This window comes from Furipterus horrens, unplaced genomic scaffold (assembly GCF_987537825.1).
Source record: "Furipterus horrens unplaced genomic scaffold, mFurHor1.1.pri manual_scaffold_3, whole genome shotgun sequence".
NCBI classification, from domain to species: domain Eukaryota; kingdom Metazoa; phylum Chordata; class Mammalia; order Chiroptera; family Furipteridae; genus Furipterus; species Furipterus horrens.
In genome coordinates this window covers 42,382,426-42,395,828 of record NW_028327173.1, presented here as the reverse complement: position 1 = coordinate 42,395,828, position 13,403 = coordinate 42,382,426, and the positions used below count along the sequence as shown (strand labels likewise).

General features: G+C 40.6%; 1 protein-coding gene across 1 annotated transcript in view; it reads right to left on the bottom strand.

The window, feature by feature from the left end:
- HOOK1 (hook microtubule tethering protein 1) overlaps nt 1-8,573 on the bottom strand; it is a 56,155-nt gene extending 47,582 nt beyond the window's left edge. The window contains exon 1 of the mRNA XM_090269543.1: nt 8,344-8,573. Within this exon, the coding sequence (XP_090125669.1) occupies nt 8,344-8,406 (63 nt within the window). The 5' untranslated portion in view covers nt 8,407-8,573. The remainder of the gene's footprint in view (nt 1-8,343) is intronic.
- Nucleotides 8,574-13,403: the final 4,830 nt, after the last annotated feature.

Here is a 13,403-nt window from a genome sequence, read left to right as displayed (position 1 = left end):
CTTTTTTCCCACACATATTCATCCTCCTTTACTATTCAATTATTTCTTTTTTTCTTAGTATTTATTATATTTTATAGATTATATTGTCACAATAGTTCCATTTTCCCCCTTTGCTGCCCCCGGCCCAGCACCGTCCTCCCCCAGCAATCCCTCCCTTCCCCAGTTCATGCCCATGGGTCATGCATGCAATCTCTTCAGTTTCTTCCTTTCCTATATTATTATTATTTTAGAATTAATTCATTAATTACTTTTTATAACAATAAAAAAGTAACATTCCACATCCCTCAGACTTTAGACCCTTTATAATCTTATAGAGGACAGTGGTCGACAGTCTCATGCTCTTCTAGCTGCTTCAAGCTGGGCGTGGTCATCGTCCTACCTACCCTTGGGTCCAGTATCCCCTAATAAAAGTGGGGGTGTAAGGGGGAGGGTGGCTTTCCCATATGGGGAAGGTTCTTGCAGACCCCAGGTCAGTTGGCTGTCCCCAGACAACGGTGTGCTTGGTTTAACAGGCTGGCATCCTTGTTGTATTCTGGGGGCAACAGATTCGGCAAAAGGGTTAGAAGGCATCATTCAATCCATAACCACTAGATGACAAAAGGCAGGGATTAATTTTTCAATGTCCCCAATTAGGGAAAAAAGAAGGGCTTCTTTGGAGGAAGGTGTGCCAGGCACATCCTATCTGTCCAGAACCCTTTTGTCCACTATACTTAGTTTGGGCTGAGGGAAATATTTTAGGTTTCCCCATCTTAGACCTCTGGGTCTTTTCTGTCCAAGGCATTAGAATAGAAAAGAGAAACCTATTTTAAGGTGAAGCCCACAGATCATCCCATTCTTCACCAACCCAGCCACTTGTTTCAGCCAAACTGTTCAGTCTCAGGAGGCAGCGATGCAGACAGGATTAAGTGAGGCCTATATGTACAATCACTCAGGTAGTGAGATCCTAGGCTTACGCTCTTTGAAAACAGAAAACACAGGTTAATTCATGTAATATAACCCACAAACCATTCTCTAAATCTGTAAGCCTGTCTTAATGGGAAGACATCCAGTTGCAAGGCATTTGACATTCTTCTTGCCTGTAAATTAAGCATCTTTGATGATGTCACAGATCTAGTTTAACTTACAAATGAAAGGTAACTTTAAATGAAAAGAGACTTTAATGACGGTTAGCTGTATTGCTTTATAGTCTACCAATGGGCATTGTGATTTTCCTTGGGTCACAATATTCAATTATTTCTTAATTTACCACTTAACTTAATCCAATAAATTCTCTCCCACCACAATTCACCTTTAGTGGTTTTGTATATTTTGATATTCTACCAATCCTTCTCGCTTTTCCTAATACAACATGGAAGAACGGCATTGACAAACTAAATCTAGGCACAGTTACTTTCAAAGTACACAAATATATTTTACTGAGCTCCTACTCTATGTAGGGCGCTATAGTATAGGATAGAAATACAAAGGAAAATCACCATGTTTCTACCCTCAAGTAGCTTCAATCAAGAGATAAGGAGGGGATCAGAGTTTGGCTTTCTGAAGAAATAAGAAATGACATAAGGTTCTTTGCATAAAACTAGTAAGACCAGTTGTTAATAAAGGTTTTGTTGATCAAAACTTTGACAGGAATGTCATACCTAAAGGAGGCATGCATGGGCTCTGGTTGTTACCAAAAAGTCCTAGGGAACTGGAATTGACTTTTGAAGGTAATAAAAGCCCATGAGAAAGAAGTCCCAGTACCTTGGTTGGTTGTGCGGTCCATGGCAATCTATCCAGGAATGAAGATTGCTTTCCTGAAAGATGGCTAGAAGGGACTTTAAGGCACAATGGAAAACCCGAAGGACTTGGAAAAGACAGGTGTTGACAGGCAAGGCTGAATGGTAGGTATGTGGCTCAGCTTCAGTGCCCTGAAGGGCAGACTGAAGGTCACCCTAAATGTTCCTTGGGTAAGTCCCAGCAAAGCAGAACTAAAGATCATAAGTGATCATTTCCTGCTCTTGTTGTGTTTATGCAAATGAACAGGATAAATTAAAAATGAACTTAATGCAGTCCCTTTAATGACAAGGAGGGTAATCTTAAGGAGAAAAATTGGGATTCAAGGAAAACGACAATGCTCAGTGGTAGACTATAAAGTAGTGCAAATAACTGTCTAAAAAAGTTTATTTTCATCTAAAGTTTGTTTTCATTTAAAAGTTAAACTAGGTCTGTGATATCATCAAAGATACTTAATTTATAGGCAAGAAGAATGTCAAATGCCTTGCAACTGGATGTCTTTCCAATAAGACACTCTTGCAGATTTAGAGACTGGTTTGTGGGTTATGTTGTGTAAATTAATATGTGTGTTCTGTTTTCATAGGGCATAAGCCTAGGATCTCATAACTGAGTGATTGTCTGCACGTATAGGCCTCACTTAATCCTGTCTGCATTGCTGCCTCCTGAGACTCAACGGTTTGGCTGAACTAAGTGGCTGGGTTGGTGAAGTATGGGGTGGTCTGTGGGCTTCACTTTAAAACTGGTTTCTCTTTTCTATCCTAATGGCTTGGACAGAAAGGGCCCAGAGGCCTGAGAGGAGGGAAACCTAAAATATTTCCCTCAGCCCAAACTAAGTATAGCGGGCAAAAGGGCTTTGGACAGGTGTGACGTGACTTGCACACCTTCCTCCAAAGAAGCCTTTTTTTTTCTTCTTAATATGGGACATTGAAAAATTAATCTCTGCCTTTTGTCATCTAGTTGTTATGGGTTGAATGATGCCTTTTAACCCTGTTGCCAAATCTGTTGCCCCACAATACAAGGATGCCAGCCTGTTAAACCAAGCATGCCTTTGTCCGAGGACAGCCAACTGACCTGGAGTGTGCACGATCCTTCCCCATGTGGGAAGGCCACCCTCCCCTCCACAGCTCCACTCTTATTAGGGATTTCCGGACCCAAGGGTAGGTAAGATGATGACTGTGTCCAGCTTGAAGCAGCTAGAGGAGCATGAGACCTTTGCCCATTGTTCTTTATAAGATTACAAAGGGTCTTAAGTCTGAGAGGGGGAGATTGTTACAGAGCAGGGGTCCCTCCAAAAATAAATTAATTAAAATTTAAAAAAAGAAATAAGGAGGGGAGAAAAAGGCACACATTATTTCTAGAAAATGCCATTTGTATTCCCATGATTGTAGTATGCACAAAATGTTCTGGAATATACTAGTCAACTAATCTAATTAGGACTTGTATTTAGGAACAACTTCTTAGAGATGATTCCTGGACTAAATGTCTTGAGTAAAGAAATGGTCACGGTAAGGAAAACTTCAGGAAATAGGAAAAGATAAGAGCACAAGTAAATGATAAGAGATGGCATTTTTAAGCAACAAGAAGTTCAGTATTACTGGATTTCTACTGCAAAAAGGGATGGGGAAGGGGTGGCAACCAGACGGGTTAAAAAAAAACAAAAAACAGTCATGGGTCAAGACCCTGAAAAGCCATGACAAAAAGCTTGGATTTATCCTTAACGGTACCATCTATATAACGAGAAACAGAATAGTTTTTACTTCACAAGATGGTTGCAAGAATTAAATAAATTAGCAAACAGTGTACTTAGATAAGCGCCTGGCACATGGTATAAGCTCAATAGCTGTGAGCCAAGGTTTCTCAAAGTATGGGGTCTAAGAACAGTATGTATCACAATCTCTAGATATTAAATCAGAAAACCCCCAAGTGATTCTCAGGCACATCAGTTTTTTAGAAACATTGCTCTGGGTGATGAAGAATCACTGAAGAGTAATAAGGAAAAGAGACATCTTTAGTAAGATTTAGATAGTATCACAGTGACACAGAGAATGGAAGACAGCATGGTAGTATGCACAAAATGGTTGATAGAATGGACAGCTAAGAGATAATCAGGGTAATGCTGACTGCAAGGACAGAATGAATTCATAAAATATTTAAAATATAAAATAAAAAGGATTTTGCCATTGGGTAGATGTACAGGGAAGAGAAACACGAGGGTTGAGGGAAGCTTTAAAAGAAAAATAAAGTGTGGCTCCCACTTTTCAACCTTTCCTACTTATATATTACATCATTAACTATTTTAAAAATGAATATGATCCGTGATTTTAAAATAACAATTTCAGAGGCACAGAATATTAGGCATAATAATAAAGAAATATGTAAAAGGAGAATATATATTAAGTAGTTGCCTAGTTGCCCACCATACCCAGATTAAGATCAATTTCTCCTTCTTACTGCCATGGAAAATTGTAGTGTCTCTTGGAAGTTGTTACACTAGATGCAAAATAAATTAGATCACAGAGAATGTAATTTCATTTGGCTAAACTGAAAGGATTTATAACCAAAAAAAGTTAATAAATTAAAAAAGCTCAGAGGAGGGAGTGAGGCCAAAGCACAAGGAGGAAAGAAAATTTATTAGTTCATACTACTCTTCACAGGGGTGAAGGGACAAAAGTCTTTTTAATGAGTGACCCAAAAAGGACAGACAGGGCTCCCATCATTAAACACAGTGTTCTGGGAAACGACCTTCTTACTTTCTTCTTTATTTTCAAATAAAGCAAATAAACAGCAAAGTGCAAATGCTCTTCCTGAACTACTTCAATGTAAACATTACAGAAGTCAAGGAAGAAAAGGGGGTTTTCACAACTCAACCTGGGAAAACTCTTATTCTCATATTCTCCCCCTCTAGCTGCTCATTTCAAAAAGATAATTGTTTTGAGTTTTAAGATCTTTATAGGAATGTTTCAGCCTTTAATATTCTTTGTTAGTTTGGGCATTGGTATTAGTCTTTCCTTCACCTCCCTGTCAAAGTCAAAGGCTGTAAAAACTAGGGGAACCATTTTTGAAACCCTGTTCCAGTCCTCCTACTTCATCAGTGAAAGTACATTTCAAAGATTTAAATTTCCAATTCACAGAGTCAACAGGCAGAATTAAATTTATCTTTGTACAATTACTTAAAACTCTCATACACTCCCTCTACCATGTAAATGATGCCCAAATTTTTCTTTCAGCCCTGAATTTTTTGCTAAGCAGCAATATAACATTTATCAGAAGTAATTATTTCATGATGAGTTCCAACTCATAAAATATAACTTCTTAAAAACTGCCACAGAGGTATCTCTTTACCTAACCAACTTTTGATGACTTCTCTAATTCTGTTAATGGCAGTTCTATTGTCCTAAAATAATGTCTAGTGGTGAAAAACAATTTATCACCAACTGTCTTCTAACCTCCATGATTTGGCTCCATCATAACTTTTTTATATTATATCTCCTAGTACTTTCCCTCAACATGTAACATTACTTAGCATGTTAGGAAACACATTAAGAGAGCAGGAATATCATGACAAACATGTCTTCTAATACCTCTTTTCAATCTATCGCCAAAGGAGACTATTTACATTACAACTAGAGGTTCTCCCCTCTATCTGGAAAACTCCCTTCCCTGATTTCTACTTGCTGAAATCCAGCAATCCTCTACAATAATGATAAAAAGTCAGCCCAGGTGTCTATAAAAACCTACATACTTAACACTGAGATACTGAATGGTGAAATACTGGTCTCTGAGGTCAGGACCAACACAGGGATATTTATTATCACCACTTTGATTCAATGTTGAACTGCAGACCCTAGGCAGTTCTTGATCCTGGGGACAGCAGAAAATCGTCAGACAAGGGCTCTGACCCAAGGAGCAAACAAAATGACTTCACAAAGTATTAAGTGATATAGACACAACAGAAAGGAGTTAATAGATTACACTGGAACAGGAGTGGGGACAACTATTGAGAAGCCACTCACTGTCATAGAATCTCTCTGAAAGATGACAACAGACATAAGAACTGAATGGTATGATGAAGCCAGTCACTGGAAGGGCTAGGAAATTATTCTAGGTAGAGGGAAGTTAAAAAGCCTGATATATATATATAAAAGCTTTACTTCCTTAAGAAATATAAAGTCAATGGACTTTGCCATAGTCATCATGGAGGAGTATGGCATCTGGGAATTTGGAGATATTTAGAGAGGTGCTGTAACATCAACAATGCACTAGTTGGCAAAGGAAAAACAGGAGGAAAGGGTCCCTGGGAATCATTCAGAGAGGTAAAGGAAAGCCAAGAGACACCCAAGAAACTAAGGTGGAAGATAATTTTACAAAGGAACCATTAAGTAAGATAAGGATAATAGTTACCATTTGTCAAATCAAGTAAGTAGAGGCCTCAGAGAAAAGACACTTTAGTACAGTGCATTGAGGAGTGAATGAAAGTTCAAAAAATATAAAGGATAAATATTTAAAAACTAAAGAAATTTGATAAGTCACTCAAGGGCAATACAGTATAAGATAGGGAAGATCTGAGCAAGTTTACATGTGGAGAGGAAGAAGCCCAGGAAGAGAAAAAAGTTGTAAAAATACAGAAAGGGGATAAGATAGAGCAAGGTTTTAGAAGAGGTAGAAGGGAGAGGATCTAGGACCAGAGCCAAAGATATGGAGGAAGTCATTTTCCTGAGGGGGAAAAGGCTGGGGACTCAAATGAGGTATTCAGGTTTGCAAAGAGACATGTGAGAAATAGAGTGTGGTTATTCATTAATCATAAAGCTGGGCAGTGTTATGGCAACAGGTGGATTTTGGCTATAGCAGCCTCTGTAGAGGCAACAGTCTGCACTGTAATTCCATTTTCTCCACAGTCTTTCAGCAGCCTGACAGAGGCCTGGAGAAGCAGACAACCAATTGTACTGTGACCTATGATTCCTTCTCATTTGCTTTATAACATTGCATAGCTTTTAAGAAATTGTGCTTTCCATTGTAAAAACACACAGCTCTGCCAACCACTCCAATTAAAATACGAAGTTCTGATTATTCTTGATATCTTTGTCAGTGCCTTACACAAAGTACGAAGTAAATAATGATTAAATGGACACAGTCACACAATACTTAAAAACACTGCAATATAATTTAAGAAAATCCTGTGCTTCTCCTCAGCTTCATATTTAAGTCAATGACATCATAAAGACTAGGTTTACTACTTAAGTCAGATGTTTAGTGCAACAATGTAACAGATTCGGATATACTCTTTAGTCATTTGTTTTAATAAAATATCATTAAAAGTACGGTTATCTTGGTTCACAACAGTCTTAACCACAGTACCTAAACCCTAATATTTACTTTAAATGAAAATACAGATGAACAGCTAACTTCTTTAACTCAGAAGCCCTAGATTTGCATTCTACTTAAAGCAAGCTATTTAGCTCTAAAGTGTAAAAGTTGCTTTATAGTTATTTCCAACATACTTTGCACACTGCCAAAAAACTTCCCTGATTTCTCATTCTTTTGAATTGCAAATATTAGGAGATCCCCTGGGAATGTCATCAACCAGTGACCACCTCCTGATCCAGTCTGTTTATATTCCATCCTGCACACACGACCCTACAACACAAAACTAAACCCCTGGTTTGGGCATGGGCATCATTAACATCATGAGGGTCATGGAGCACCCACCTTGCTCAATATGGGTTAGAAACCACAACATGCCAGCTCTCTGAGAGCTGAGCACCTCCAAAAGGTGAGACATCATTTTTCGGGACGGGAATACTGGGGACAGACCCTGCCAATCCAAACCCAACTCCAATTAACAGAAATACTAAGCATGGCTAAAGCACAAACACAAATGCCACGTCTTTTTCTCTAAAGAAAATGCTTGTCCGCTGGAGAGGGAGGCAGCGAGAATAAGGGGATATGAACCCCCACCCCCAGCATCTTCCTCCACATAAAAAAAAGTACGTCTAAGCATGTCTTGTAAGCGGCTTCTACAAAGATGGACGTCCTGGTGTGGTGGAGTAGCACTGATCCAGGAACTAAAACCACTTCTTGGCCACCAGTGTACATGTACAGCAAGGTGGTTGGGATGGAGGGGACGTTTTCGGAGGGGTCTTGACTCCTAAGTGGCACAAAGGTCCCTGTAGGAAGGCTGTACAGCAGACGGATGGTGAGCGAGTCTGTGATCCAGAAGTCTAGGGCTTGGACGAGGGGCAGGAGAAAATGGGACAGGGGTGGGCTCTGGGCTCCAGCCATAGCTGTCAGGAAGGAGCATAATAAGGGGCTTAAAACAAGCCTCCTCCGTCCCGCCCCCGGGCTCCCTTTCCCCTCCCCCGCCGCCACAGATACGAACGCACACACACCAGCATCGCGACCCGCAGGTGGCACTCTCTTGGTCAAAAGTAGGAGGCGCGGAGGGCAGTGCGCCGAGGCCGCCGAGGCCGCGGTGCAGGTTCCCCAGGTACTGCTCAGGCTCCCCTGGGGAAACCCGGGCGCCTGGGGCAGCACACCGCGGCCCTCCGGCCCCCGTCGCCCCCTCGAACTCACCCAGATGATGAGGCTGTCGCACAGCTGTAGCTCGGCCTGCGGCAGCGCCTGTGTCTCTTCCATGGCCGCGGCTGATTATGCCGCTGACCCCGACAGCTCCCCGCCCGCACTCCTTCAGGAGCCGGCGTCGACGACCTGCTCGCCCGCCAGGAAAGCTCAGTAGCCAGGCCCAGCGCCCAAGCCTCTCACGCGCGAAGCCTCGCGCTGCCGACGTAGCCGGCGTAACCCCCTCCTCGCCACCACCCCGGCCCCGCCCCTCCCGCTCCGACTTTCGCCCCCTCCCCTGCCTGGCCCCCGCCGCGCGGCTCCACACCTGAGCCCCGCCTCTTTTCACCCATCCCTTCCTTCCCCGGCTCTCCTCCCTTTTCCACCCTTCCTCCCTACGGCGCACCTCTCCCAGCCGCACTGAGTGACCTGGCCGCGTGCCAGTCACAAAGAAGGTAGGTGCCCGAAAAGGGCGGGAGGGGCGGGAGAGGCGGGAAGGGGGCGGGAAGAGCGGGAGTAGATTACGCAGGAGAGACGCGCCTCCTGGAGTTCTGACCAATCAACGTGAGACAAGACTGAGCCTTCTAGAGCTGACACTAGCGGATGTAAAGGACTTTATGACCTGGCAGGTGCAGTGGAGGCCGAGGTGAAGAGCGCGCGTGCGCGGCGGGACTGCAGAGACGCTGAAACTCGCGCCGCCCCGAGGGCAGAAGCGACAGCCGAGCCCCCGAGCGTCTGTAGGTCGGGCTCCTGCATCTTTTCGCCTCCTTCCTTGCGGAACGGCCGCACCTGGCCGCACCTGTGGATACCCACACTCTGCTTCCCTAACATCTACAGAATTAGGTCCTAGAACGAAACAGGTCGAGACAGGCAGAGCTGATTTTTTTCCTAGGGGCTCAATGGAAAAGGATATTTTAATTTACAGAAGTGGCACGGAAATGTGTTTCCTATGGGGAGGGGGATACCATAAAGCTGCTTAAATCAAATAAGCTCCCAAAGGATCACAAACCATGTGCAGTTTTATTTTAAATGGTGCAAAAGGGAAGACTATTTGAGGTAGGAAAATGAAAAATGAAATTATATTTTGGTTTACAAACAACATTTAGGATATCACTGTGCAATCCATCGTATTTACTTTGACGGTTGAAAGAAAGCCTCGGAAGAGAAGGTTCTTGGGGGAGGGTTGGTGCAAATTGGAAACCAGAGGTACTGATACAAGGCTTAGCTATTGAAATGGGCTAGAATATTTTTACTTTTACTGTTGATTTCCATCATTTCACTCATTCATAAACTCATCAATTCGTACCCTGTGTAAAAATATGCAGCTGTCTCATTTACATTACTGTGTCTTAATATTTAGACATTCAAAGTTTAAAACTGATGGATGACTGCAATTAAAAGCCCCTATATGTAAATCAATCTCATTCTAAAAATACAGTACATGCATTTGCTATCAAGTCCCTTAACATTATTCTAGAACTTTCTTACCCCGTGTGGTGTCATTTTATCTCTAGACACCAGCAGCATTGGTAATAAAACAATGAAAAGGAACTGAAAACCTGGTCTGATTCTTGACTTTACTCCCCACTGTCAACAGCTGTCTTCTGTGGAATCTAATCTCACATTCCTAAAATAATGCTAATGACAGTAACATACCCTGCCTATCTCACAGGTACACAAAAATTATCATGGATGTGGAAGAGTTTTATGAATTTAAAAATCCTTTGCAAATATGAGTTGCTACAGTTATATGCTTTGAAGCATATAAGGACTTTTACTGCTAAGAGCCACAGGTGATTGACTTACTCAAAATATTCAAAAAGAGTAACTGGGGGCAATTGAGTAATCTTGGGCTCAATACAGAGAACAGATCCTCAAGAAAGGATGCTCAATTCTCTTCACGATACTTGATCTAATGGAAAAATATGAAAAGGACAGGATCATGAATTCAAAGAAGAAATATTAAATATTTAAACAATTATTAAAAAGTTAGAAAAATGCAAAACACGAATCATTGAAATAGCAAAACAATAATGCCAAGAATAAAGTGCACTTTCATACATGTCTGGAACAAACATTTTAGAAAAAATTTTTTCTAATTTTTATCAATATCAAAAAACTTCAAAATATACATACTATTTAAACCTGTGATTCCATAATTCCACTTCTGGTCATAAATTCTACTGAAATGAAAAATTCAAAATTATAAACAATGATATGTACTGTCATTCTATATATACCGATTGCTATATGTCCAATAAGCAAGAAAGGTTAACTGCATTAAAGCAGGTTCATAAAATAGAATATTTTATGCTTTCAAGTGATGTTATCACTACCTGTTGGACTGCTCAAAAAGAGATTATTCTAGATTTCAATGGAGAAGTTCAAGTCAAATTCAAGTTCAAAGTAAAGGTGAAGACATCACTGTCACTGAGGAATGTACATTTATAGTGCAAGGGATCTTAAAATTACACTACATATAAGCAGGAAAAAATTGCAGGAGGTAAACTCTGAGATGGAGATTAGCATGCAAGAGGTTTATTAAGATGTGCCCTTGGCGATAGCAGCTGTGGAGGAGGGAAGGAAGGAAGTAGGTGTGGGCAGAGGGAGAAAGCAGACTGTGGTGTAGTCCTAATGAAAGTCAAAACCAACGCCTGCAGTGCTCTGAAGCTAGAATGGCCCTTCCAGGTTGTCTGAGTTCCAGTGAAGGGGCTTGGTCTTTATGCCTCCAGGCTGACAAGTCATTGGATGAGGGCTGCCCTGGAAAGGTGATGTGACAGCCAAGGCAGATCACAAAGGCTGATGGATGTCTGCCAACAGCTCTCCCAGATGCTGGGGATCTGAGTGTCACCTCACAGTATCCTCTGAACAGCAGTAATGCCTACAGTCATTTTGGGTTGAGGTAAGGTTGCCATCATTCAGAATGGTAAAGCATGGTGTCAGAAAAAGTATGGACGAGGAACCCTTACTGTGGCTATACTATTATGATATTACTTCAAAGTTAAAACCACAGAAGAATGTTGGTATCCTTGGTTCTTGCATTATTCTGAAGGCTCCAAAATGGAAAGGCTTGTAGCCACAGTTACCATTTCATGTACAGACTTAGTGTCAAATAACGGAACAAATGCTGCCTTGAAGGACTTAAGAATGAGGTGCCTGAGAAGCAAAAGTTACAAAAAGATAAATCACAATGCTAGGTAATGATATCTTTTTTATTTTAAACTGATGGGGAAGAATGTTTAGTTTTTTATTGAGTGAAATAAATATAATTATTCCATTTATTAAGCATATTTAAACTCACGCCAAAGTGCTAAGTTAAATTGGACATAAATTATTGGACATGATTATTTTATCTTGTTTCTACATAACTCAGATGAGAAAAATTAATAATAAAGTATATATACTATATTTCTGAAAAATTAAAAATATAGGTAACAAAAATAGACGTTTAACAAAATATATTGTTAGTAAAATATACTGATAATGTAATTGATCTAAAGTATCATTTAAACATATCAATTATGTCCTTTTTATATCAGTTTAAGTGAATTACAAGACATGTCATCATTTTACAGTTAGAAGAGATGATCCATGGTTCTCACTCCACTGGTAACCTGTTTTTTTTTAATGTACAAAATTCCTTTTAATCCATGTGTGCATATTTTAAATATAAAAACCAAACACTGACACATAGTGGCTAGTCATTTTATTCACAGATGTTTGTCTCTTAAAAGCAAGCACAATCTAACTTTACAATACAACTCCTTAAGGTATACTTCCTGTTGTTTGCAAAGGTATTGAAAAATGAATATTTTAAAACAAGAAGTTCTTTAACTTACACTGTATAAATGGAAAGTGGATAATATCATGTTCATGAGACAGGATTCATAGAAATATTGATAAGGACGTGATTTCTACAGTAGATAGGGATCACTGTGTTAGAAATCCTGCTTATATTTTATTATATACAGAGAAAATTGTATGGTATTCTTAAACCTCCACATGTATATCAACTGAAAATACATTAAAGTGATGTTTTGCCTGAGGAGATAAAATATCTTGCTCACTCTCTATATTTTAGATACATAACTTATATAGAATATAATACACCTTAAAATAACAAATTCTAGAAGAAAGGGATTTATTCAATCATTGAAGAACAGAAGAAGAGGGGGAGGGTCCCTAACCACGAGGAATACCAAGTTGGGTTGTAAGACAAAAAATAAAATGCCAGCTAAGATACATGAAGGGTTTGTTAATGTTAACAGGTGTAGGAAATATCTAGAAATTAAGTTATGGTGAAATTTTGAAATTATTTAACCAAATAAACAAATACTTTCTAATGTAATTTGGAAATATTTTTCAGAGATCCTAAAAACAAAACAAAACAAACATAAATTAAAAAAAAAATACTGATCAGGGATTAGCCTTAAACAGAAAAGAGAGAAGCTGCACACTTCATTAAAGTAGGGGACTTCACAACTTCACACTGTAGCGATGCTTTGTATGAACGTGATTGGTAACCAAGAAGATAGCCAATCCAAAGACTATAAATGACACTAATAATAGCAGCTAAAATGTATGGAGTCGTCGGCAGCCGTCCGTCTCCAGAGACGATGGTGTAGCTTCTTAAGAGTCTATCTGCACCGCCAAGAATGGCTGTGCCGTCCGACTCGGGAGTGACACGGTATCTGTCTCCTCCCGTGTTGAATCGACATCTTGCGATGACGCTGGAGTGTCCTCTCCAGTGAAGCTGAAGCTACAGAGCCTGGGCAGGGTGATATGGAGGGTCTGCTGTTGCCCATGCAGCAGACCCCACCTCTCTTCACAGCTGAAGGGTCCAAGGGAAAGACGGAGTCAATACAGCTTGGCTTCAGGTGCGCCGCAGGAGTTGCCGGTGTTGACTACAACGTCAAACCGCCTTAGGGACTCCGGCTCCGGATTTTCTGTCGGGGTTTACTCCCTTAGCCTTTCCCCTGAAGAGGTATGCCGCAAGGCAGCGGAGGTTTTTTGGAGTCAGAGTTTTCCTTCTCTGATGTGCCCTGACTGGAAGATCGAACCAGCAACACTTAGCT